The sequence below is a fragment of the Sander vitreus genome, chromosome 2, assembly GCF_031162955.1.
Source record: "Sander vitreus isolate 19-12246 chromosome 2, sanVit1, whole genome shotgun sequence".
Lineage (NCBI taxonomy): Eukaryota > Metazoa > Chordata > Actinopteri > Perciformes > Percidae > Sander > Sander vitreus.
The window spans coordinates 30,795,992-30,823,944 of record NC_135856.1 but is presented as its reverse complement, the minus strand read 5'-3'; the positions used below and the strand labels follow the sequence as shown (position 1 = coordinate 30,823,944).

The 27,953-nt window shown below is 41.5% G+C and overlaps 1 protein-coding gene and 1 pseudogene across 2 annotated transcripts in view; one reads left to right on the top strand and one right to left on the bottom strand.

Moving 5' to 3' along the window:
• LOC144527603 (SEC14-like protein 1) overlaps positions 1–15,903 on the top strand; it is a 34,872-nt gene extending 18,969 nt beyond the window's left edge. The window contains exons 3-16 of the mRNA XM_078265768.1: positions 2,869–3,018; positions 3,298–3,429; positions 6,077–6,205; positions 6,682–6,955; positions 7,351–7,460; positions 7,816–8,005; positions 8,628–8,716; positions 8,994–9,064; positions 10,901–11,072; positions 11,677–11,811; positions 11,949–12,083; positions 12,680–12,931; positions 13,045–13,223; positions 15,582–15,903. Coding sequence (XP_078121894.1) covers positions 2,869–3,018; positions 3,298–3,429; positions 6,077–6,205; positions 6,682–6,955; positions 7,351–7,460; positions 7,816–8,005; positions 8,628–8,716; positions 8,994–9,064; positions 10,901–11,072; positions 11,677–11,811; positions 11,949–12,083; positions 12,680–12,931; positions 13,045–13,223; positions 15,582–15,687 — 2,124 coding nt within the window. The 3' untranslated portion in view covers positions 15,688–15,903. The remainder of the gene's footprint in view (positions 1–2,868; positions 3,019–3,297; positions 3,430–6,076; positions 6,206–6,681; positions 6,956–7,350; positions 7,461–7,815; positions 8,006–8,627; positions 8,717–8,993; positions 9,065–10,900; positions 11,073–11,676; positions 11,812–11,948; positions 12,084–12,679; positions 12,932–13,044; positions 13,224–15,581) is intronic.
• A 5,431-nt stretch (positions 15,904–21,334) lies between these two features.
• LOC144527553 (excitatory amino acid transporter 3-like) overlaps positions 21,335–27,953 on the bottom strand; it is a 30,795-nt pseudogene continuing 24,176 nt past the window's right edge. The window contains exons 7-13 of the transcript XR_013502834.1: positions 24,873–25,054; positions 24,343–24,450; positions 23,580–23,702; positions 23,095–23,281; positions 22,783–22,917; positions 21,814–21,909; positions 21,335–21,607 (exon numbers count right to left, since the gene is read on the bottom strand). The product of XR_013502834.1 is annotated as an excitatory amino acid transporter 3-like (transcript). The remainder of the gene's footprint in view (positions 21,608–21,813; positions 21,910–22,782; positions 22,918–23,094; positions 23,282–23,579; positions 23,703–24,342; positions 24,451–24,872; positions 25,055–27,953) is intronic.

The following is a 27,953-nucleotide window of genomic DNA, read 5'->3' as shown; positions in this document are numbered from 1 at the left end:
AAGGACTCTTCCACACTGTTTGCCAACATAAAGATGTAGGTCAATTTAGACTTGAGTAATTATATGGAGTGATTAGTCATGGCTCCAGAGCAAGTTTTGAATTCTCAAAGCTGCTCCTGTGCAGTGTACGAAATAATAATAAAAAAAAAAATGTATATAATGTTTTCTATTGTCAGTGCATTTATATGTAACAGCGCTGTTTGTGTGAGCGTATGTTAGAGACGGAAATGGAAATTGAATGAACTGAATGAAAATAAGATGATGACTTAACGCAGGATTAGGGATATATAGCGAATAACAGCGAATGCTTTTAAAAGTTTGTACTTGCCTTGTAGAGCAGGGTCAAAGTGCCAAGAAATGAATTTGTAGTTGGTGGTAGGGATATTTTTGAAAAACCAACAGTGTAGCCGAGCAGCGTGCCCTTCCATTCCCTTTTTTTGAAGAATAACCTGGTATCATGACCTTCCTGTTTCCTGTTTTTAACACTAAAACAGCAATGTTAGTTTCAGCACAAGGGTCAGCTAAAAGTTGGGCTGTTCAGTTTCTGTTTTTTCATCAAACAATCATGGCTCTGCTGGAGGTGCTTTGTTCCTCCTAGTGGTTTAGTGTCTCATGTAAAGCAAACCCTGTGTTTTTGTACAGTACGTCAGCCTATTGTTTGAGTGAAAAGTAGTGCCGTGTGTGACTGCACCTGGCATTTGTGGCCGAGGTTGTTGTTGACGCATGGTTGTTTTTTAATAGGTGAAACTGATGTTTACAGTCGGTGCTGGTTTGCTGACGGCAGTACAAAGCCTGCGCCCAGTGTTCCAGAGCATCGGGGCTGAAAAATCGAGCTCAGCATTCACTCAGTCAGTGGACAGTGGGCAGCTGAGTGGCTCAGCAACCCTGGCAGTGGTATGCCAGGAGCTGCTGAACCCCACTGACTGCCTACTCGCAAACAAAACAACAGCCGCTGTTGCTGATCGACATACTAAACAGTCTAAACCTACCCTTGTGTTTGTTTCATTGGGTGGAAATGCTCTGAACAAGGCAGCTTTGTTCAAACTGGTCATAAACAATTACAAATGTATAATGACAGTAGGGCTGCACGATATGAGAAAAACATGCGATATGCATCAAAGTTGAGTGCACTCAGTTCCAACATTATTGTATTGAATTTCATTAATTATAAAAGGCAGCACTAAAAAGACAAGTGCAGTTTTCTACTTATATTCTCTTTCAAGCAACACAAACAATCTCTGAGTGTCTTTCGCGATGTGTTTATTGCGCCAGTTGATATCGCGGCAAATATAAAAAACAGAACAATATATTGTACAGCCCTAATTGACAGCAATATGCAAATAGACCAATCGAAGTGGCTCTTGTTAAAATATCTAACTTCAGCTTTTTGTTCAGCGGTCACATTTATGTCACAGGGAATTCTGTCTTTACAGAAGCTCAAAGACATATGGGTTGTCCTGTGCGCCATAGAACACAGCTCCTTTATCAGCAAGACTCAGCTGACACTGACTCAGCCAACCCAAAAAGCACTCGCTCTTTAAGTTCGCACAGTCTGTCCCTGCATTCATCTTTCAGGCTCTGTTTTCTTCAAGCATAGAGTTTGTTTTCTGGTCTATGTACTGCCACATTCCCTACAACTTGGTAGTTTCCTTTTATGTCATCTTGGCTTTCTTGTTTTTTTTTATAAAAACGCCGTCATTCCCATTTGCATTTGCTCATTCATATCCAGTAGACTTAGGTTTCAGGGTGGAGTTTCACAAGCTGTTAAAAATGAGGAAATATCACGTTGGTTTAATGCAGCAAGAATACATGACATAAGCGTCTTAGACCAGCTCAGTGTTATGACTAACTTTGGCCATCTCTCCAGCCCACGTTATCATTAACATCGCATAGTTTGCTGTTGGCTTACCAGTCTAGTCTAGACTTTTAATGTTTGCAACCTTGCCAATCAGATCCGAGATGGGAGAATGGTGATGATAAAGTAAGGGAAGAAATGGATGCTGCTGCTGCACATTGTGCCAGCCAAAGCCCTGTTCCATGACAGCTGGAACATTGCATTTATGAGAATACAAAATTTGGGGATACGGTGTATCCCCAAAGCCCTTTTTTTGGTAAAGAAATGAAAAAGTGCTTTAGTTGAGTCTGAGCCATTATCTGTAGTTTGAAGTTTGGAATGCTGCAAAGTTGAAAGAGCTTTTGTTTGGCCTCTCACTTGTTTGCTGCATACAGCTATTCTTTGCCCACCTATTCAGATTCTTCAGTCCCTCTTGGCTCAGTGCTTGCATTCTTACAGAATGCGTAAACTCTTTTCAAATGAATTTAATATTAGCTGGCATTACAAGACGTAGCGGCATGATCGTTTTAAGATTAATTTACCCTGAGCCTTATAAACAACATCAGCATAGCCTTTCTATATAAGACCTTTCCCAATGCTCTTTCAGAGCCCTACACAAGAATATCATGCTCAGGAAGCAGTTTAAAAAACTTGACTCCCTGCTAAAACTCCTTCAATTTGGAAGCATGTGTTTTAACACCAAAATGGGACATTAAATTATGTTTGTCACCAACCAATTTGTCTGGTTTTCAGCCATGCATTTTCTGCTTTATCTAAAACCCATTTAATTACCTTCATTTTATACACTGACGACTATATAAAAAAAACTTCTAATAAAGGCGTTGTCTCAAACACAGCTGTCAGATATTTATTGTCTAGAGAGACAGAGAGAGAGAGATGACACTGGAGTTATTGAAACCTCTTTTCTTTTCGACCTACTTCATTACAAAAGTGAAACTTGAAACCTGAAAGATATCTTCCTAGATTGTAAACCTCTGTTAGCTGACATTTCTGTTCCCCCTTCTTTTTTTCAGGCCTATGAGCGCCGGTTCCCCACCTGTCACCTTATCCCCATGTTTGTGGCGAGTGATGTGGTGGAAGAGGAGACCAATGAGGATGGTTCCACCACCAGGGTCGAGCGCCGCTGTGCCCTGGATGTGGACGCTCCGCGCCTACTCAAAAGGGTATGTTGCACATCGGGTCGTCTGAAGTACAGCGCATTGTGGTTTTAGTTCTATTTTTTTTTTTTTTTTACTAACTCCTTATCACTGCTTCAGAGTGTATTTTGTCATTTTCATTCATCCAGTTGAAAAGTGTTTTTCTATATAAACAACATAATTCATTTGGAATATGTTCATATTTGCAGTAACTCTACACACAGCAGTTTATTAGGCTGTAACCTTATTTTGGTGTCTCGTGTTGGTTTAGTTTCTTGTAACATGAGCGTTGAGTGCTGTTTGCAGATTGCGGGTGTGGACTACGTGTACTTCATCCAGAAAAACACGCTGAACCGAAAGGAGAGGACACTTCACATTGAGTCACATAATGAGACCTTCTCCAACAGGGTCATCATCCATGAGACCTGCTGCTATTCGGTCAGTACCATACACACCCCAGTGCCGTTCAGTGTGGGACTGTTGTCCAAAAGCAGCTTACATGTATGTCTGTAGTACAGATGGCCCCGGCGAGAGCAGTTTTCATAACATGCTCAACCAGTTCAGTTTTACAGAACCACACATCTATATTTCCACACACACACACACACACACACACACACACACACACACACACACACACACACACACACTTCCGGGTGTCCTCATAAATAAATAAAAATAAAACCGCGCCTAGTGGAATTTTGGGGTTACTGTCCACATTTACTCATTGTCAGGGACATCCGCGGAAAGTGTGGTAGATTTTGAATGATATTTTAGTCCCGACAGCTACCAGCTACTTTTTAAATGCTAATCTGGCTAACTGACCAGCCGTTTTCTGTGATACCAGTTAGAGATGGTCCGATACCATTTTTTGCTTCCTGATACCGATTCCGATACCTGAACTTGCGTATCGGTCGATACCGAGTACCAATCCGATACCAGTGTGTCATATATTTTATTATGTTTTAAGAACTGTATACTACTATCCCTGTATGGATGTGATATTATTTCTATCTTTGTTGTTGGTCTGGCTCAGGTTAAATTCTTTGTGAAACCTGAACAATGAATGCCACAGAACTTTCTGTTATTCTGCAGTTTGACAGTCAGTTATAATGGAAAAAGAACATAAATAAACTACTTTAACGTAGATTTTCTTTAGGGCTTTATTACGTGGTATCGGATCAGTGCATAAACTCCAGTACTTCCCGATACCAGCGTTTTAGGCGGTATCGGAGCAGATACCGATACTGGTATCGGTATTGGAACATCTCTAATACCAGTGGTTCATTTAAATTAGCCAATTGACAGCGACATTGGCAGTGTTGCAAAAGTTATGAAAAGTTTTGTTCTCTTGTTATATTTTTCACACACGTTCTGTAAAGCTGTTGTTCAACTGCTGGATAGCAAACTGCCGCCAGCACACCCATGTTAATGTCTGTGTCTCCTCTAATCTCTTCCCTGGTTCCCTAGCACAGAAAGCCATGTTTAGACTTGCACCAAGCATGTTGCCAGCTATCTCATCCTGTCTCTCGCTCTGTGAATTATTCAGTCCGCTCACATTCTGGCTGAACGCTCTCAAGTACTGATCTGAAACCAGCATGTCTTCCCTTTTCTCCCGGCACCACTTGTGTGTGCTGTGTGCTTAACTCTGTCTTCAGATCAGCCCATTCATGAGTGGATGTGCTCTGAGTTAATGAGGTCAACCACATCGTATTAGCCTCCAACCAACTGTAGTGCTAATTTTAGGTCCAAGGCCACACAGAGGTTCTTATGGTGTGCTTTAGCACACTGTGCTAACAGTAACCAGGATGGACAGCTCAATTAGACTGAGCTTATGGACCTGGCTAAAGCTAAAATATTTTGGTAGCCAAGGGTAATGAAGCTACCAGTACAGTGCCTTCAGAAAGCGTTACATTTCTGACTTCTTTCCAGATTAAATGATATTGTTGCCTGAATTAAAATGTTTTGCCAACCCGAATGTCAGAACGGAGTCAATCACCTGTGCGAACAAATCATTTTTCACAATCACACAGTCCTTCACTGCCAGTGTAAAACCTGGCTGTCATAAAGGATCACTAGCAAGCTGAGATGACAAAACACAGGAGAGTTCAGTAAAGAAAGGATCACATTTTTATCCACTTTATTTTAGCCAATGCAATCCATAAAAAGAAGCCCGGTTCGACACAGATAGATCCTTAAAGAATACACATAGAGTACACACTTTTCTTTTTTGGGATTTGTCTTTTTTTTTTGTTAAGCATCACCCCCAAAGAGCTGCCATAGCAGTGCTAGAATCAGATGACAGATATATGGAAAATAATTGTGCTTTGTAATGCTTTATATAACTGATACTGACCAGCTAATCCTGCTAAACTGATTTTCATCAGTTTTGTCTAAAAGAGACTCTCTGTTCTTTTTAATATAGCCTATTAATTATAAAGCCTCTCAAAACGTTCCCACCACACACCAGGAGCATGTCCTGTATGTTTGCATGCTGTCCTTTTTAAGCTCCAAGCGGTTCATGTGTAAAGGCCTCGCTGATTTTATATGGACAGACTGACACACTCACTCCTACTCACAGTGCACACAGTGTGACAATTGCTCTCTGTGCGCGTCATCGTCTAGTGAGTGGTTACCATAGTAACCTGTAGGCCTGCACGATAAATCGTTATAAAATCGCGATCTCGATTCACCCCTGTTCGCGATTACATTTTTAAATGACTTTGAGTTTCCTTTTTTTGCTATCTTTTGCCTGTGTCAGGGCCATATTTAGTTCAACGTGTTATATGTCACTATTTTTGGTAGCCTACTGTACTTAAAAGGCCAGTATGTACTTTAATTTCTTTATTCATTGAAGCTTCTATGTTTACAGGCTTGTGGTGATGCTCAATGTGCTATAGGTGCCAAAAGAAATCTATGTTTGGTGCTGCCAATTTGTTTTGTTTTGTCATGGTTCAATCGTGATATCAATTCTAAGCCAAAAAATCGTGATTCATACTTTTCCCTGAATCGTGCAGGCCTAGTAACCTGATCCTCTTGTTTCTGCATGTGTATACACAGTATAATATGTTGTGTGTTGGTACAGGTTCACCCTGAGAATGAGGACTGGACGTGTTTTGAGCAGACGGCCAGCCTGGACATCAAGTCCTTCTTTGGCTTTGAGAGCACTGTGGAAAAGATCGCTATGAAGCAGTATGCCAGCAGTATCAAAAAGGTGTGTATGCACAGAAACTCAACGGACGGATTTAGATTACTGCATAATGGTGTAGTATGGATGATGCAGAACTGACATCAATCTGTTCTATGAAGTTTGGTGTTTAGAGTTTTCTGCAGCATGAGTCAGTCCGTACGTCTCATGTTATAATTACATAAATAAGCTTGTATAATCTCTTTGAGTGGACAGGGGTCTTCTGTCGGGTAGCCAGTGAGTCATCTGCCTTCATTTAGGATAGATGTGGGCAATGTTGAATGCATTCCCTATATTTTCTCTCTTTCCATTACCTGACACTTCAGGTCGAAATACTAAATGGATATGCAGAGCATTAGCCTTTCTTGGTTTCAATAATGTTGTAATGTAAAATAATGTTGGTCTGTATTCCAAATACTTCACTTAAATCAGATGTCCCTGAATTCTTGTGCTATTTTTGCCCTAATTCTCACACTGCATGTCTTCACGCGTGTCCCTCATAGGGAAAGGAAATCATAGAGTTCTACCTGAAGGAGCTCGAAGACGAAGGGATCAACCATATCCCGCGCTGGACTCCCTCCTCCCTTCCCCTGCCTCTACCCAGACCAACCAGCCTCTTCACCAGCCCACCTGTCCTCCCCAAACTCGCAGTCACGCCCGCCGATTCCAACCCGCTGCCCAACGACGCCACGGACAGCAGCCCTCAGGACACCAAGCAGGACAGCAGCGCACTTCAGCCAGACAGCCTATCAGAGGTCCTGGCTGGTACACCTGAAGGTCTGTTCCTACAGATGTTTGAAAAAAAATGAGAGCCAGCCATCTTTGCGTGTTTTAATGTATAACAAGGGAAATCTTTTTACTAACTAGGGAAGTAGCACTGTTCAAATGACAGCAGAGAACAGAGAAGAAATGCAATGAAAGCAAGGCCTCATTGATTAGTTATGGAGGGTATGCACATTTCAAAATCAAAATAATAATAATAATAATGATTTAAGAAATGATTCTACAGAAGGTGGCTACACTTTAATAGGTGTTGATTTGACACAGATATGACAGCATATTATGGGTTATTGGTTTAATTAAAGGTGTGCACCACATAGAAATGTATACATTTACACTGAATTGTTTGACTGAATGATGTTGATTGGATTAGTTCTGTTTTTGTGTTTCAGATAAGTTGGATGCAGACTATATCAAACGTTACCTAGGCGACCTGACCCCCCTGCAGGAGAGCTGTCTGATCAGACTTCGCAAATGGCTGCAGGAGACGCACAAGGGAAAAGTAATTGTTATCCAGTTTTTGTAGCAACTTTGAGGTGTGACGAACTAAGAAGACTAATTGTCCACCTCCACACTTGATCATTGTCAGGGATATCCGCAGAAGTTGAGGTAGATTTTAAATAATCTTTTAGTCTCACAGCTACCATCTACTTTTTAAATGTTACGTAATATGGCTAACTGACCAGCTGTTTTTTTTTGTTGTTTTTTTTGTGATACCAGTGGTTCATTTAAAGTAGCCAATTGACAGTGACATTGGCAGTGTTGTGAAAGCTACAAAAGGTTTTGTTCCTTTGTTATATTTTTCATAATTTGTTCCCAAATCGAGTACAGCTAAACGCTCTCCCCTTACCATCCAGATCCCTAAGGACGAGCACATACTGCGTTTCTTGCGTGCCAGGGACTTCAACATGGACAAGGCGCGGGAGATCCTTTGCCAGTCGCTGACCTGGAGGAAGCAGCACCAGGTGGACTACCTGCTGGAGACCTGGAGCTCACCACAGGTCCTCCAGGATTACTACACCGGGGGCTGGCACCACCATGACAGAGGTAAGACATATACATTATACGGAAACACACGCACATTCATGATTCATGTAGGCCGTATCGGCTCTGGCTATACATGAGCTGTTAACAAGAAGAAGCTCTCAGTTCTCCAGTTTCTTAAAGACTCAAGTTACACACACCACATGCATTAAAGTCATTCATTGTGATCAGGGCGTTCCTGCAAAAGACAGGCTGCCTCTCGGTGAACCTTCCCTGAATAAATAAAGATTTAAAAAAAAAAAAAAAAAATTCTAAGCAACCCACAGCCTTCAGCCATGCAAGTGAATTAAATATGAGTTTTTGTCGGCACTTCTTGGTTACCCTAAATAGCTTACAGCCACTCTTACACCCACCCACTTCATGTCGATGCATGCTGTGGATTCCTTGTTAAAAACCGAGGGTGACTGTTGACAATATAAATCAAATTTAAATTACACGTTCCCACATCAGTAAACAGTTCATCTGGATGGGATCAACAGAGACCAAACATGAAAGCATTTCTCAGTGAACACAGTCACTTATTGTCTTACACAACTGAAAAGCAGACGTTTCTATTTAACATGCAGTCTTGTAGAATGTAAATGTTGTGTGGTAGATGGTGTAAATGTTTGTTTTACTCCTCTAGATGGTCGTCCTTTGTACGTCCTGAGGTTGGGGCAGATGGACACCAAAGGACTAGTCCGTGCTCTCGGAGAGGAGTCTCTGCTCAGACATGTATGTAGCACAAGTTAAAACGCACTTAAAGCCTGTGTATATCAGCGTGTATTAATGTAGGTCGACAAGTTTTAGGTCAGGCAGTTGTTGGCCGGATTACAGATTAGGGAATGAATGTACGCTGGCATGGCAAGTGTAATAACACCAGGATGTCTACAGTACAGTACATGTATAAATAGTCAGCCTATTTATGATGCTGCATTCACTGTAAGCTCAGGTTACGAGTGTGGGAGCCAAACGCTCTATAGACCACTGAGTTCATGTTATGTCATTTCAGGTGCTGTCTATTAATGAGGAGGGTCTGAGACGCTGTGAGGAGAACACCAAGGTGTTTGGTCGACCTATCAGGTAAACCTTTAGTACAGATCAATGTAGGCAGCCAGTTTGATAATCGGTTAATTGTTGAAGTCATTTATAAAGCAAAAATGCCAACAGTCTCTAGTTCCAGCTTCTCGAACTTGTAGATTTGCTGCTTTTTTTTCTGTTTACTATTATTGTGAACTCCAATTATCTTAGATGTTTGGACTGTTCACACATGCATAGGGCTGGGTATCATTCAAAAATTACCACTACCAATACCGTGACTTTGATACCGGTTCTTGAACAATACTTTTTGTTCTTGAATACACACTGCTGGATTGTCCCTTCCCCTATCTATTCTGGCATTGCCTTGGCAAGTGTGAAAAGATGCAAGGCGGTAATGATCCTGAATGTGGCTGCATGTGTGAATAGTGAAAATCACTAGCGGTGCCTGAAAGGTTATTCAAGTTATTTACCGGGAACTGTGTGTGAAAGAGGCTTTATTTGGACAAAACAGGCACTTTGGAGACACCATGGGCCCTGGGAATTAGTGATGGTTATTTTTCACTATTTTCTGACAATTTTGTAAACATTTTTGCCACCTGCTCATACAAAGTGTGCAGTGAAGTGTTGGATGGTATACTCTTGAATTGTGCTAAAAAAATTGCTAGAATAAAGAATACTAAAGTGGAATAAATATTTTGGAGTACTATATATATATATATATATATATATATATATATATATATATATATATATATATATATATATATAAAAATGTATAATATAACGCAAATGTACCGTGTGCTAGACAAGCCAGAGAATAAACCGAGATCCGTACATCCTGATGTGCTGACAATTAATCAACAACAATCAAAAAAGTGTCTTTATAATAATCAACAATGAAAATAATAACAAAAAAATAAGTTGCAGAGGTTAATAGAAACACAATTTCAATTTAATGGAAAAGATGAAGATTTTGACTACCAAACGGCATACAAGTTTGCAGGATTCAGTGAGTAAGTCCGGAGGAGAATTATCTCCCCCGAAATGGAAGGAATGCACGAGGCTCTTTGAGTGCTCTGATTCAGATGGCGATGGAGACAGTGAGAGGCAGGGAACAGAGATGGTATCTGTCACTTGGCAGCCCTCTCAAACAGGAGGAGGTGGCTGGGATAAGAGCCATGCAGGAAGGCATGTGAACTATGTATGGCTGTCACGCCATAGCCTTCATAGACAGGCTCAATCCCAAAGTGAGCCCTGAGGACTAAGGACTAAAGACTCACAGACTTAATTGATCTCAGGTGCTAAGTGAGTGAGTGTGTGAGGCCACATGGGCTCAGATGGGTATAAATGGGATTGGGACAGCACTTGACGAGATCACATGTTACCTTGGCGACGTTTAATAACAAAGATGTTGCGGACACTTGCCGGTTTGGGAATTTTCATTTTAAGTTTGTTGCTTTCCACACGGCCAAGACACAGGAGACGGCTGCCTGATTCCAAATTTTTTCAACCTCTTGTTTTACAAGCTGGACAACAGGTTGGTCTGTGTTCCGTGGTCGTGTGTCGTGCTGTTGTTTACCTTTTTGTAATTTCCGGATTTCCCTGTGGTCTCCGCGGTAAACGTCACAACGCTTTTAACTGTGGGTAATTCCCTTTGGTGAAGTCTGCATCGATGTGGACTCACGGAAAGGGCTCGGTAAGTGTGAACTCGAACCCTCACGGCCTTTGAAATTTGACATTGGGACAACCCTAAGCCCTTACGAATTTCGCGAGAACGCACACCTCTGTGAGTCTGGACTTTGGGATTGGTCCACAGAGTTTTTCAGTTGTGTGTTTGTGGCGTGGCTTTACCTCTCATCCTCTCTCCCTCTTCTGTAGCTGTTGGACATGTCTGGTGGATCTGGAGGGGCTGAACATGCGTCACCTGTGGCGACCGGGAGTCAAGGCGCTGCTGAGGATCATCGAGGTTGTGGAGGCCAACTACCCAGAGACTCTGGGACGGCTGCTTATCTTGAGAGCTCCCAGGGTTTTCCCTGTCCTCTGGACACTGGTAAGAACCAATAATCTGGCATAGTCTTCTCACAGTATCAGTTAATATGGATATGAAAAGGTGTCACTAGTGTGTGGTCCACCACATTTTTATATACGGGGACATCATCAATATCAATATATTAACAGCACAATGTCGTAACTGTCTGACGCACCCACCGATAGCCTAGCTTAGCCCAGATGCTGGAGGTAACCGGTTCCAACTAGCCTACTGCTCCCAATAAGTGACAAAATAACACCAACATTTTCCTATTTACATGTTGTGATTTGTATAGTCACAGCGTGTACAAATAACACGGTCACATGAGACACAGCCATCTTCTAACCGTTTACATACTGGGAACTATATTCTCAGAAGGCGAAGCACTGCTACTTCTGCTACTTGGGCGGAGTGATATTATTCCAACTCTGAGCGAACTCCAGGCAAACTCTACTCCTCACCACAGGGCTTCTCAGTCTTGATTGCTGTTACAGGTCATTTATGATCATCAGATGGAAAATTAAACAGTTTCAGAAACATTTGAAGTTCCTCGTAGCTAGGAATAACGAGGATGCAACATTTTGGTTTGCTCATAAAACATATCCACATCTGCCTCTGCCCTTAGGTGAGTCCATTCATTGATGAGAACACCCGCAAGAAGTTCCTCATCTACGCCGGCAATGACTACCAGGGTCCTGGTGGGCTGGTGGACTACATAGACAAGGAGATCATCCCTGACTTCCTGGCTGGAGAATGTATGGTGAGTGTCAGATAAAGATTTAAAGTCTTAGGCTTATCTTTTGAGAATATTAGTCAGAGACACGACCGCACCCACACTGAGAGCCTCTTGCTGACCCAATTCTGTGTTGTGTGATTGTGTGTGCGCATGCTCTGCAGTGCGAGGTACCAGAGGGCGGCCTGGTTCCCAAGTCGATGTACCGCACAGCTGAGGAGCTCGAGAACGAAGATGTCCGCCTGTGGACCGAGACAATCTACCAAAGCGCCAGCATCTTCAAGGGAGCTCCACACGAGGTGAGGCTGAAAAGCTGGAAGGCTTGTAGTAATGTCTGAAATGGGTAAGTAGGGCACTGAGAACAGAGAGCTGCATGATGTCTCTCATGAAAGGTTTGTTGAAAGGTCTGCCATCTAGTGGTTGTATGTGGTAGAGGACTTCTTTGTTTGTTTTTTTGATTCAGATGTGGAACAAATGTGGCATGGCTTTAATACATAATCTGTCTGACATAGAGTTAATCGTGTAACATCATTTATACCAAAGGGAGGGAGGGGGGTGCATCGTCAAACGCAATCGCCCCTCTGGAAATGGGTTTTGATTTCATGAGCTCATAACCTAACAAACTGATATTTAGTATTCTCTTGCTGTTCTGCTTTATCACTTTTTACTTTGCCACATTTTTTAAATTTCAATTCCACTGTTATGAATGGCTGTAATAAAGAGTGCACAAGGTTCACAGCCATAGTGCTCTCGCATTATAACCTGCCACCAGGATTCTCACGTCTCGCTAAACCTTTACTTCGGTTATAGTTCTTGTGTTTCTCTCCTAAAAACATCTCACAATTTCTGGCCAACCTTGCCATGTCTGTCCTCCCTCCCTCTCTCCCCCAACCAGCTTCTGATCGAGATCATCGATGCCTCCTCAGTCATCACCTGGGACTTTGACATGTGCAAAGGCGACGTTGTTTTCAACATCTACCACTCCAAGCGGGCCCCCCAGCCTCCGCGTAAAGACCCCCTGGGACCCCACGGCATCACCTCCCCAGTAGGCAACAACGTCCAGCTTATCGACAAGTCATGGACGCTGGGGCAAGATTACAGCATGGTGGAGTCCCCGCTCATCTGCAAGGAGGGCGAGAGCGTGCAGGTGAGGTTCCAGGATTGTAAACTGACACGTAATGGTCTTAACATTTTGATTTGTAAATGTATTTATTGGGTTGGTTTTTGCTTGCCTGTTCTAATGATCTGTCCTCTCCTCAGGGCTCCCATGTTACGCGGTGGCCAGGTTTCTACATCCTCCAGTGGAAGTTCCACAGCATGCCGGCCTGCTCAGCCACCAACCTACCCCGAGTGGACGACGTGCTGGCCACCCTGCAGGTCTCCTCACATAAGTGCAAAGTCATGTTCTACACTGAGGTGTTGGGCTCTGAGGACTTCAGGTTAGTAACACTGTGTGTGTGTGTGTGTGTGTTTGTGTGTGTGTGTGTGTGTGTGTGTGTGTGTGTGTGTATGTATATGTGTGTAAGACATACATTTGAGTCCATGCTATACACATGAAGTGTACGTACGTGTCCATATTTTTTGCTGTTTTTAAGGTGTTTTACCATGATGTTGTGATAGTTTTAAGTTCAAACATTTTTCAACAACATATTCCTTTATGACTGCTCATTTTTTGCTCCTTCCTTCTTTTAGTTTCCCCCTCTCTACCAATCTGCAATAGTGCCATGTATGACATTTGATATTTTGAATGAATAAAATCTGTAATGTTGCTACAAATGACGCTATGAAGAGCCTTAAGAGCATCATGAGTTTTTATTTTTTTATTTTTAGGCCCAGAGTTTTGAAATGCTTCCCTCTCTCAGAGACTCCTTTAATTTATCTTTTTCTGTCCAATGCGCTCCTGTTCTATCGCTCACAACCCTCTCCTCCTCCTGCTCTGTCTTCTTCCTGTGAAGACTGGCTTGCTGTGATGTGCAGAGTTTGTAAGTGGCTCAGAGTTTGCCCCTTTTTTCCCTTTAGCACTAACTCATTGTCATTGCTGCTAATTTGAACAGCCCCAGCCATGGCAGTCACGCTTCTGATGCAGAAAAGAGATGCTTGTTTGCATCCGTTCTTGCTCATGGCTTTTGTTAGCATTTGCTAACAGGATGTTGTTGCTTTGGCCACCCTGAAGAAAGAATCATTGCACTGAGACTACAGTCTACTTGCTGGCTTCAGTCACCCTGCCTGCATGACTAACACGACCCAGAATCCTAGGCTGGGTTAAGTTCAGCACACTAGTGCTTGACTGCTGTATGTCCAAGTGTGCACAAACGCAACATACACTAAACACGTGCACTAACTAACTTACAGAGACATGCCCTGGCATTTGTACTTGTTTTTTTTGTGTTTTTTTTTCACTCATCCATTTGTTCTACCAACTTACTGAATCTCACTTTGCTTTCCGTGCACCTGCTGTTTCACTTTTACTTTGGCTTCTGAAGCAGACTTGAGAGCACCATCTAACTCATTGTAGTAGCATTTAACAGGATGTTTTGCTTAATGGTTGACACATCATGTTGAGATTGAAAATTTCTAAATCTCCAACCCCAACCTGAACCAAGATGTGAAATTGAGGTAATGCTTTATTTTGCCATGTCTGTAGTGTATCTGCACCACAACCTATACACACATGCCACGCATTCACAATGCATTTGGAAAGTGGTTCCCAACTCTTCTTTTTTTTTTTTTTTTTTTACTTGTGACCCCTTAAAATGGCTTCTAGTGATCCCTCATCACTGGCTATTGCATTAGTGTGAACATTTATGAACAGTTTCATACAGTATTTTTCTTTTTTTAAACCCCAAAGAGGTCTATTTTTAACCAATAAAAAAAGCAAGAATGTGAGAAAAGTCAGAAATTAGAGTTATGTAACAGCAATATATTTTCTGTCTTATTCCTTTTATCATATGCCTTTTATCCGACACCCTGGTCGGAGCCACGGCAATAGGATGGCTAATAACAAGAAAGCATTACAAATATGACTACTGAAACTGTTAGTCGACCGACAGAAGATGAATTGCCATAATCAATTAATCATTTAAAATAACTTATTAAGCAAAAATGCCAAACATTTGGTTGTTCCAGCTTTATGTTTTATACCATACGTTCCAACGTTAGTTAGGGACAGCTAATTTGACCTGCCCCCTTTACTTTTATTAATTGAACTGGTTTATTTATTTGGCACCTTTCACAGATACAAAATTACAAAGTGCTTAAAATAAAAAAATAAACAAACAATACAGCAATAAAAAAGACTAAACATATAGCTTATAATGCTAATAATAAATGGAGAGTGTGGTTATAGCTTCTGATACTGCCCTCTCCTTTAATGCAAGTCACGCTAGCGTCTTTCAAGCTACAAACACATTCGATTAACATGAAAACATGTCCCAGAGAGTGACAGAGTGGGTACACATCTGTTAATAACCCCTAGGTTCGTTTTGCGCCGGAATTGTCCTTTCAACAAAACACCCGGAGCTTCACCCAAAGCAAAAAAAAACTGTACTGGAACAAGCAAAGAATTTGGCATTTAAGATCCTCTCACACGTCAACCTTTCTACCTGACACACTGTTGGTTGTTGCAGCCCATGAGCCTGAGCGTGAATGAATCTCCCTCCTGTAGGTTTGATCTGGTTGCATGGTCCTGCATCATGAGCACAGGTCGTGCCCCCAGAATGCATTCAGTTATTCAGTGGCAGACTGCGGTTGCGTACATGTTCAGTTTGTCCGCTCACATGTTCTGTCTCCTACCTCAGGGGTTCGATGACCAGCCTGGAGTCGAGCCACAGTGGCTTCTCTCAGCTCAGCGCCGCCACCACCTTCTCCAGCCAATCACAGTCCAGCTCCATGATCTCCAGGTAGGACCTGGACGCTGAGGACTTCAATCCTCCCTCCGCTACCCTTTACCGTCAACTCCGAAGCCAACTCTCCTCCTCCTGCCCTTTCTCGTCGTCTTTGGACTCTGTTCCTCATTGCACAGCCAGTCTCTATGGAACTGAAGCATGCTTGCACAAACGGAAGACAAAGAAATAAAAAGATTTTTTTGAAATTTGAGGCCAACCACCTCCTCCCCCCCCCCCAAGAAAACAGACTGTGTGTTACAATTTTCAAAGGGCTGATTTTTGCACAAAATTGTTATATTTTTTGTGCCTGGCATCTCTGCTGGGAAGCAGTTTGAATCAGAACATTAGCAGAATGCTTGTTGTGGAAAGGTCGGGAAATGAATTGCGGTGCCTTCGTGGCACCAGAAGCTGAAAGAAGCAATATTCTCATCCTTGGAGCTACAGGACTGGATGAAGACACTGGAGCTGCTGTTACATATATGCATTTACATCTACTCCCACAAATACAGTGCTGAGACAACGCATACCTCATTCACGTGCGCTCTCCAGAAAACTGGATGTGCTGTTACATACAAACACCACACACACACACACACACACGGACATTTGATGACATGCAAAAATGTACAGTGTTTGCCATTGCCAGAGGGGTTTTTCACTCTGGTGAATTGTTAATAGGTCAAGCGTGGGTGGGCGGGGGAGACTCTGAACTGGACCTGGGTCAAAGATCACCTGCATTTGTGTGAAATTAGTTTTTTCAATCTTCATGGAGTTACGGAGTGGGGGGAGTTTACTGAATCCCGACAATACAGATGGTGGCCGCGAAGTTGCCAGTTGCCAGCGAAACTATCTGAATGCTTATTTTCCCGTGGCTGCGTGAGCTCTCCGTCATTCATCTTATTGTGTTATGTGGCAAACCCCACTCGTCGGTCTCACGAGGGCTTTATCACACCTTGAAAAGCATTTGAATATTTGACCTGGGTCTGACTCTTAGCGAAGTAAAAAAATCCGCTAGAAGCAATAACACGAGTTTGACTTACTACTGTGTGAAATATTTCTATTTATCATGAAGATGTTTGTGGACGATCATGGGTGCTGATTGCAGATGAGCTTTTAGTCGTAAGTTGTGCGTACAGGAAGGCAGACGGTGGCAAACGGAGCCAGTAAACAACAAAGTTCCGCGGCGCCAACATTCACTTCCTCGTCTCCGTTACCGTTCTGTCGGGAGAGAAACAAAAATAACTCGCCAGATTTTCTCCTGGACACTTTTTATTCCTTGGGATGACCCACGTTAGTTTGCTTTCTGTCCAGCATCTGTCTGCATGATTGAGAAACTCGGGTCAAAAATCAAGTCGTAAAGGAGATGCCATGTGATTTGTGAATGTGCTGCTAATTGGCTAGCGCTCGCAAGCCAATGAATAGCCTGAATTTGTGATGTAATTGGGCGGAACCACCATCATTCTCTGCTTATTTTTCAGAGTGATGTAGATTTCTGTGTGCATTACGGATGAATGTTACTTTGTGATTATCATTTGACGGTGCGCCAGTAGACCACAGTATACGATACTGTACATGTAGTAGTGTTGGTTGGAGTTTGTTACTGTCTTTTGGAGATGAGTACTTGATGGGGTGAAGCAGTGTGGTGTGTTACTGCGTGCTCACGTGGTGATTGGGTTTACAGATTTATTATTCAAGAATTAAGATATAGCCATTTTAAAGAGTATGTGTCAATAAATACCATTTTAGCCTTTGTAAGCATCACTTAGAAACGTACCTGCTTTTTTACAAGGTCACCACTGTAATAGATGGGACGATTGTGAACATTTCAAAATGCAACACATCCATGCAACAGTTTAGAAGACAGCTCATTTGGTTGATTAGCATTGATGACCTCACGTAGATCTGATTTCCTATAGAGGGCAGAAATGAGCGACATTGCCAAGACTCATTCTTGTGCTGTTGCCATTGTTACTGAGTGCAGCTAACAGCAAAAAGAAAAGGAAAAACCCATAGATAGGACAGAGGCTTTCTCCTTATATCGGAATAAGACTCCTGAAAATACTGGCCCTGCCTGTTGTTGTTGTTTTTGATACATGAAGCTGCTTTTTTTTGTTACTATTAATTAAAAGGTCAAGGGTTAACTTGTGGTAACTATATGTCATTAACTGCAATAACATGAAATTCTTTACTGAGAAAAAGGACCTCAGATTGTGGGTTATTAAAAAGTGTGTATATGAGGGTTCAAAATTAGCACCATCTACTAGCCAAATGCTGGTAGAATATGCAAATGGCTGGTAGATTTGCTTCACTCACCAGCCCCAAAAGAAAAACAATGGTAATTTATTGAGTGGCTGGTGAAATTTGTACATTCACTAGCCATTTGGCTGGTGGACGAAAAAGTTAATTTTGAAGCCTTGATGTATGATGGTGTAAAAGAATGAATGTTAGAAACGGTGGGGGATAAAAGATCATGCCTGTAAAATGTGTGTAAACACTCCCTTTGTCTCTCACGGCACGTGTGTTTCTCTGCTCGGCCTCTTCTCACTTTCTAAAGCATGTCTAGAATCCTTCCTTCACCTGGTTATTCCTTCAGGTGGCTCGGTTTCTATTTCTTTAACGGTTCCACTGATGACAAAACAAGTAACCAAACTACTCTTGTAGTTCCCCTTTGTCTCTTATTCTCTCCATCAACTCTTTGTCACTTGTACACTCCAGTATTGCTGTTTTGCTTTCCAACACTTCGTGTATATCTTAGAAAGCAGAGTGGACCTTGATTGAGGCCATAGGCATTAAGAAGTGCACTCAGATTTATTTATTTTTGTTTAATTTCCGTTTCAGTTCAGTGTTGCACATACCAGAAACCTTCCATGGTCTGCTGTTTCCTGCCCCTCTGACTTTAGCTCTTACAGTGTGTATACACTTTTCATCAAGATCTCATTAATAAATGAGGGCTATAACTTGTCTTGACTTGTTCAACATATTTATCTGTCTCTCTGCGTCCTTCTCTGACATCTTTCATATCTTCTCTTTATCTTTGATGTGAGGAATTAATTAATGAGAATATGGCGCCTTTACATTTTTTTGGAAAACAATAAACTGGAATTATGAGAGAAAACAAACTTGCATTGTGTCACATTCATTTCTTTTTTTCCATGTGTCTGTGCTAGTTTTGATAATGTGATGAATGAAGTTAAATCACTATTAATTCCATGACTTCTTCATATGTTTTGACCAAGAGGTGAAAAAAAGAAGAGCAGATGGCTAAGAACAGAGCCTTGGGGCACACCATATTTCACAGGAATATTCCAGGATTTGCATTATTGATTTTTCAGAATTTTTCCTTTATTATAGGCAGGAACATCGTTATGGGGTATGCACCTTGACCATTAGGCTACCATGGCAACCCTAGCTGAAACAGTTTTCACTGGTTAAATAATTGTACTGCAAGATGAGTTCACATGTGCCTCTGCATCCTCTATTGATTGTCTTTTATCTTATTGTCCTATCTGTTCCTGTCTTACAACTTTCTCATCAATGGACATGTCTGTCTCAGTCCATGTAGAAGTCCTGTCTCCCAGGGTTACTTTATTTTACACAGCATACCTGCCCTTTGACAAGCCATAATGCTCTAAAGGATCACTCTTCCTCCATTTAAGTAACCTGTTACAGGTTACATGCTGGAACTCTGTCTATCTATTTGTGTGGACACAATGTCGCTCTAACCGTCACTTTGTCTTCTTTGCATCACAAATTAGTCCACTTACCAGATTTTGGATCTGGCTAGCTGGACTTTCTCTCCTTGAAATTGCTGTCATCGCTGGACATGTTGGTATCAGACCAGTCACTCTATTTTCACAACCTCTGTGCTCATCATACATCATTTTTCCACTGATGTGAAGCTGTGACAGGCTTGTCCCAGATCTAGTGATTGATAAAAGCAATTTTAACGGCCCTGTCCTGACTACATCAGTCCTTTTTTTGCAGCTTAGCCCATTAAACAGACAATATAACTGCCGTTTGTAGCTTAATATTATCAGAGAAAAATCTAATGACTGATAAGATAACTGAAGCAAATGTGTGGACAGTTATAACATTTTAAAAACACATTGCTTTTTTTTTTTTTTTTTTTAAACAAAGGTGCACGGATAGCTGCAGTGTTTTTTTTCCATCAGTGTAATTTGCCCTTCTGGCCACTAGATGGCAGGATGTTCCCACTCAACATCACACTGCTGGCAGCTTCGCAGTGACACGTCAGAAACTACATCCATGATAATATGGCGTGTTCATGCCTCCTGGGAATAACCAAGGGGGTAAGCGTCTGTCAACAACCCGTAGATCCTATGGCGCCATTTTGATGCTAACAAGCACTCACCCGCTGTTAGCATTCCATTGACTGCCATTCATTTTGACGTCACTTTGACAGCGAATAACTTTACATCTGAAGCGTTTAAAGACTTTATTTGTCCATTGTTCATTTCTAAAGAAACACAACAATGTATAAAAGGCTCCATTAACTTGTACCTCACGTTATGACTCCGTAGCAGACGTTTTTGTAAAAATAGGCTAATGATTGTGTCATAACCACGCGACTTACTGTCACATAGTAGAGGAATTACCATATAGTACAGGAGAAGCTCGCAGGCAGTTTCGACTTACATTAGCTGTTTAAGTTTAATTACTAATGTTAACTAGAATTTTAGTTAGCAATAATTAGCCTGTGCCTATGTTATCTCCTTACATATACCTACGCTCTCCATCTCTGCAAGATTGGGAATGATTGAGATTTCTCTTGGCACAGCTACCAGAAGACTTACAACTTTCAGACAGGTTGCTCACGTCACATTTACGTCGTCTCTCTCAGTTGGAGGCTGCGCAGTAACGCTCAGCGCTCACCGGAAAAGTGCTTCTAAAGGCCTTCACTGGTCTCCGTCCAGAGCAACGGGATCTGTTGGTCCATTTTATATACTGTCTATGGGACGTTAGAGCGCAAATAACTGAGGTTACAGGATTTCTCTTGATAACAACGAAGAGAAAAAAAACTAATTCCTCATGTAGTAGGCCTAAATATAACAGAGTAATAAAAATAACGTTTTAAATTCACATTTAGATTTTTGACAAATATTATTCATGCTCAATATAGTCCTACAATATCTGTTAGTTGCTGTCATATTTTCTGCTCTTTTTTATCTGCTGTTTTTATTTTATGGGACAGTGTTATCGTGGCCAATATTTGGCAATTTGCAGATTATCTGTATCAGTGTTTTATTTGACTGATAACCAGTAAAGTTAATTAACTATAAAGTGAGCTACTTTGGCTCCGCTACAGCTCTGTGAGCAGTCTGCAACACCTGCAAACAGACTGATAGCATGTTAAAACTTCAGGAAGCTATTTTAGTTTTTATTTATTCATTTTTTTTTAATGTGTATTATGTTTAAAATTTCAGTTTTACCAAATAATTGCTTAAAGCAATTAAAAAAACTTTTGTGTTGGAGTTAGTACCGTTCCAAAATGTTAATTTTTTTTTTTTTTTTACTGTAAATGCATACTGTATCAGTTCCAAATATTGGTTATCGGTTTCATTAACTACTAATAATCGGTATCGGTATTATATAAATCCAGGTTAGTTCACTTTCATCAATTCAATAACTACACTGAACAAAGTGAAAGTGTCATTTATTTTAAGTGCATTTTTATGTTAGTCTTGTCGGAAAATCTGAAATTCATCAGAAAAAATGAGAGTATTTGTCCCTGTTGTACTCTGAGTTGACACTACACATTCTGGTCATCACTGTCTTGGTCTGACAGATATTCGGGTGGGGTGCGCAGAATCTGGAGACCAATGTCCTCGCTCTGGGACGCATCACTGTGGAAAATGTCCTCATCAGAGGCCTGGCTGCTGACGTTGACCTGAATATTTTCAAGATTCGCAGCATCCCTCCTAGCCAAAAAAAAAACACAACACGGCCGTCAATGGTGTGAGAAGATCAGCATAATAGATTTGATTTAGGGAGCAGATTTCTGATCCTCCATTCTGCTACTAGCCTCATATTAATCATTTGTATCAGATTGAAAAATGTAGACATTTTTCTGCAAATGTACTGGGTTAAAAAACAACAAAAACACTAAGACCATGTAGACCTGTACCTTGTCATGTGTTCCAGTTCTTGTGTCGACACTCTGTAAATGAGTGCTGCGCCATAGCAGTTTCCCATGACATTGACAGCAGTGTTGCAGCGGTCTCTGAAAGGCAAAAACAGCATCAGACTATGAAAGCAGAGGATATATGCTGCTTTACATGGATTCTGTTTCTTTCTTTCTCTCTCTGACTTCTAAAACATTGCGTAGCTGACTGAACAAACAGACAAAACATATGTTAGCTTGCTAAAATATGACCCATTTAGCATGAAGAATAAAGGAGGTGATAAGAACTGGTCGACAAATCTGACACATGATCAAAATGCTGTATCCCGGTATCTTCCGTCTGGTAGATACCGGGCACCGGTGCCTTATTAGCACCGGATTTTAACATGCGGCGTTAACGTGAACAGAAAATTGCGTTGCATGTATCTTTTCACGGCAAACAAGCGTGTGTGGAAAGTGGTCGTACAACAACTGAAATGTTGTGTTGCACACAAACGTAGTGTTTAAACAACCAAATAAAATATTGACTTCTTTTGAAATTACATTTTCCAGTTTTGTAAGTTTTGATTTATTTTTATATACTAAAAAAAACACAAATGTTGAAAGGTGGTTGCCAGAGGGGCCAACAGAGGCCACAAAACTGTTCCCATTTCGGACATCCGGCCGAAATGAGGGACATCTGGCAGAATTTCCAGCGGCACCGGAACTATCCCAGAATGGAAAACGTCGTCGATATAGACTAACTTACAGCCGATTTACAGTTACATTTGTCTCAGGTTTTAATGGAGCAACCCCATTTGGTAAACCACTAGTTTAAAACTAGGTAATAGATGTAAGGAAGGACTTTGCACACAAATGTAGTAATGGATCTAGGAATAGCATGGCGCAAACCAATCCAGGAGCAGAAAAGGCAGCTGTAGTAATCAATTCTTTACATTTTGTATCAATTTCTTAACTGCTGATTAAACTTACAGGAGCCATTCTACAACCACTAGAGTGGAGGCTTCCTTTGCAGGTAAACCAGCCGCTGCCAACACAAAAAGAGTGGTCACTGCTCCTGTAGCTGGAAGCCCTGCTGCTCCTATGCTGGCCACTGCTGCCGTCACACTGCAGATCAAACACAGATACTGTACAGATCATTAAACTGTACCATGCATTTTTAGTAAGTAATGCAAGTCACTCCCTTTCTTAAAGGCCTCTCGTATACTTTTAACCAATATTAATAATAACACTAGCTATGAAGATGATGCTATGATTTCCTTAAGAAAAGAAAGAGTGGCTTACGCAACGGTAAGTAAGTGGGCGAAGTCCAGTTGAATTTTGTTGAGTTGGGCAATGAAAACTGCTGCGACCACTTCATAAATGGCAGATCCATTCAAGTTGAGGCTGGTCCCAATGGGCAGTATGAAGCGAGTAGTCGATCTTCAGTCGGTCCTCACAACATTCGAAAGTGACTGGCAGTGCAGCAGAGCTTGGAGAAACACAATGCATCCTCTGTTAGTGCACTATTATTACGAATGTCAATCTCTCAAAAATGTTACTGATTAATTTAATAATAACAGAGAGGATGAAGTCACAGCCCTCTGTGATACTACCAGTGCTGTAGTCAAGTCCAGGACAAGTCCAAGATCAGGTCTGGTCGAGACCGAGACCAAAGAAGTTTGAGTCAAGTTTTTTAAACTACAGGTACAGTCCAAGACAATAGAAAAACATTGAGTCTCGGACTCGAGTACTACAGCACTGGATACTACTGTGTTACATCATCTTACCTGGACGAGATGACCAGTGCAGTCATTAAGGCAGGAAAAACCCCCCTGATAACAGCAAAGGGGCTACGTCTCGTAAAGACGAAATAGATCAGTGGTAAAACTATTGCTCCTTGGATTACAAGCCTGAAACACAAAATGAGTGCACAATCAGTACTGATCCGTTAAATACAATTACTACAACAGCAAGAGTTTGCATAAACAATGTGGCTGCTAGAAGGAGACATAAAACAAGAAAGAAAGAAATGACACAAAACAGAAAGTTGAATTCATAAGCAGCAAAATGCGCCCTCCCTTCATTACACCCAGGGGTTTCACTGTTACAGTCTTATTTGGTCATATGACCAGTAGCTCTTTGTTGCTAATGTTAGCTAATGTTAGCAAACTTTATCTAGATATTGCTTTGTAACTGACTGACTGACTTTCAGTCACTTTGCTTTTACGCTTTAAAAGGTGAGTTAAACTAACATACCTTTTTTCATTTATTATTTATTGCAAAGACTATTACAACTTTTATTGAACAGCTGCTGATGTGGCCCCTAGTAACACTTTTTGGGGGTAATGCTAATGCTGTGACACAGTGTAACAGTAGCACAATTAGGGGAAAATGATAAAGCCAACATACGTAATCCATCCCGTCAGCATCTAAGTAAACTTTGATAACTATTAGTTAATATTAATAAAACTAGGAGCTTATGTGGGCCCAGTTTTATCGATGAACTGCTGATGTGTTATTTCAGAGCTAAAACAGTACAGATGAACATACCCAATCATAACCACTAAAACGAACATTCCAAGTTTGAAGATAGTATCCCAGTCGTAAATCTCCAAAACATTGCTTGCAATCATAAACATCACTCCAACTGGCAAGTAGCTGGAAAGAAAAAAAATGAAATGAAAAAAATGAAGGAAAAACTTAGTAAACGGAGACAGTCTGAATACCATTAATATATTAGTTTAAGTATGAAAACAAGCTATGTTTCTCTCATTTCCAAAAATGGAAAGACATCAAAATGGTAATGAAAATAAAACGTTGGGTGACAAAACTTGAGAAATAATCTGAAACTCCTTTAGAACACAAACATTTAACAGACGAGACGAGTGAAAGACTGCTATGCTTTAACAGATTTTTTTTTACTATTTCTAATGGCAATACTGTGAGCAGAAAAGACCCCATATCTGACTAGATTCAGTGTTTTAGAATAAACACTCACTTACTGCACGTACTGCACTATTTACTGTATCACTAAATGTTTTCAATGTGGAGAAAGAAAATCAAATGTTGTTTGACCTTACCCCATTATCATGTCGATCGTAGTTGTTATGGCCTCGTTCATGACAGTAACGACCTCGACAAGGATTTTCCCCTTTTCTCCCATCTTGTTGAGGATCACGCCAAAAACAAAAGACCAGACAATCAGACCCATTGTGTTGAAGCCGTTAACATAGCGGCCCTCCTTTCGCACTTCTGTCTCATTCTGTAACAAGACCAGAAACTCATTAAGAAAAATGGTCTTACAGCAACTTCATGTGTCAAAGATAATCACTGCAAATGTAAATAGTGACAAGGGGAAAATATTTACCGTCACCATGCTACTATTGTCATCATAATCTTCAGTTTCAATCTCCGTCTTCTCAGTCCTGAACTATAAAAAAAGAAATAATTAGTATTTACATCAGAAGTATTACATGGAACGAGAGGAAACGAGGCATATGTCTTAATGAAAAGCATACCTGTTGGAAGCAAGCCTGAATCAGGTTGTGTGGGACCATGTTCCTATAAACAATGGATGTGTTTTAGTTTAGTTTATTTGCACAAAGATATTAAGTACGTACAATAGATTTAAAATAAGAAAATAAGCAATTTCAGTGCAGGAAAGGCAAGAAGCCCAAGACCCCATTCCGACCTGGTTTTACCATCCATCCTGAGTGATTGGATCACAAGTGGAGAGCCCTAGGTATGTGTGTTCCCACCTGGCAGTAGAATGGGTCTAGAAATGCGTCCTGAGGGACCACTTTTGATCGGATCTCACTTCCCTGCTATATATGTAAATAAACATGTACATTATTTGCGTTTGCATATCGGCTGGTTGTGAATTGTTACTCTCACATAAATCAAGTGTAAAATGAAAATGTTATTATTCCTTATATAAGTCTCTTAATTGTGTGTAAGGTTGAAATTGCAGGCTAGTAAATGCAGTGTTTTTTGTTCACTTTCTGTATTTGGGTCAGATCGCGCTCTCAGGTTAACGTGAACCAAACTGTAGTGCACTTCGAAGCGAACTAAGACCCCCGTTTTTAAGCGGACCGGAGTTCGTTTGACTGGTCTGCACCAGAGTTCGAATGAGCTTTCACACCAGCCCTAACGAACCGGACTATCTCACAAAATGCTCCAGGGTTCAGTTAAAACGGACCAAATAACACAGGTGTGAAAGGAAAAGGCTTATTCAGAGACCTCCCTTTATACATGTGAATTATCTTGTTAGATGTTCCAGCACTTTCTGAAATTGCTTGACTGATACACAGAGAAACAGAAATGATGTTAGAATATACGGAACCTTAAAAGATCCATCAGGGCATCAGCAGTGGAGAAGTCCTCCCCTTCTTGTTCCTCTTTTATTTCACTACCATAAGCAACTCCAGGCTTGATCACCAATACCAGTGTTATCCCTACAAGACAGAATCCATGGTTGAGCATAAGCAGCAAAAGCACTGTATCTGCTATAGCTCTTTCATATAACAGAGGAGGCTGGTCCATAGAGGCAGAGGTAAGAGGGTAGATCGATTCCATATAAAAAAAGAGTAATTTGTTGAATAGTTCAATACCTAATATCCATCATTTAAAAAATATTTCTCTCTTTTTTGTAAAAAAAACCAAACTATTTAAATTCTGATTAAAATGCTTCCACAGCGACACATGCAGAACAAAAGGGAAAGGGCAGTCTGGGGAGGCAGTGGAGACCGTGATGATATTGTGTTTTGAATATTGTGACTCTGCGTTGAAGGGTGTGGGCGTGGCGGCATGGCGAATTTCGATGTTACGTCATGAAACAGGAAGTTGTTGTAACTCAAATGTACATTGTTCAATTCGCCCAGAATTTCTCATGCATGATAAGAGTTCAGTCCTGAGGACATCTACATGCCAATATTGACTCATAGTTATAGCCCCACCTGCTGTTAACAAGGTGTCAGCCTCATGTGAGAAACATCGTCCAATTTACGTGAAATTTGCAGTGTATTGTCTAAATTTGATTTAGCAACATAATGCATGATCAGTACGTATTGTCAGTGTGGTGGCCATTTTGTGTGTTTAGCCCAACTCGTTCTCGCTCCGAACTCATAGAATACGGACGTTTGGACAGTGGCTGTCAGTGTGTGAAGCAACGAAAAAAAGTGCCCTTCAGCATGTGTGTAGAACGTACAGAGGACACGGGGTTTAGCGAGTAGTATGTAAGGGGGAAATTCGTGTAGGTTGGTCGGGGTGGAGGATGGGTCAAACACAGGACTTTCACCCAGGAGACCGGGGTTCGTGTCCCGCGTGTCTTTAACCGGCCCGTTATTCCCGCGAGTCACAGAAGCGTAAACCCACCCACAACCTTTTCTAAACCCAACCGGCCCATTATTCCCTCGTGTCACGGAAACGTAAGCCCACCCACAAGCTTTTCCTTAACCTAACTGCGTCAAAAGGAAGCCAATAGTCCCGACCAAGCGTGTTTAGTTAAAGCACGTTATATGACGCTAAAGGAGACTTTTAGCGTCAATAACAACGACAAAGGCACCTGACCAAGCATTCATATTTTACGAGATGGGAGTGAGAATGTGTTGGTTTTAAATTCACTCACTTACTCTAGAGAGGAATTGCTGGCTCTGCGCACAAAGGGACGAGCCGGGATACGGAACCCTATCCCGACGGAGCTGAGGAGGAGACCCAGGGGCTGCAAGGCTGGGGCTAAGCTAAAGGCCAAGCTAGCGGAGAATTGGAGGCGCTACAAGCCATCGATTCCATCTGTAATCATGGGGAACATGCCGAACAAGATCGACGAGCTGTCCGCGCTGAACAACCAGCGGCTCTACCGTGAGAGCAGCTTGTTCATCTTTACGGAGACATGGCTAAACCACCTTGTACCGGATGCTAACGTTGACCTGCTGGTATTCACTGCCGACAGAGACACAAAAGCGAGCGGAAAAAGCAAAGGTGGGGGACTCATCATGTATGTCAACAACCGCTGGTGTAACCCAGGACATATCTCCGTAAAGACAGCCTCATGTTGCCAGGACCTCGAGCTGTTAGCTGTTTGCCTGCGGCCATATTATCTGCCGAGGGAGTTCAGTCACGTAATTACCGTCTGTGTTTACATTCCTCCGAGAGCGGACGCA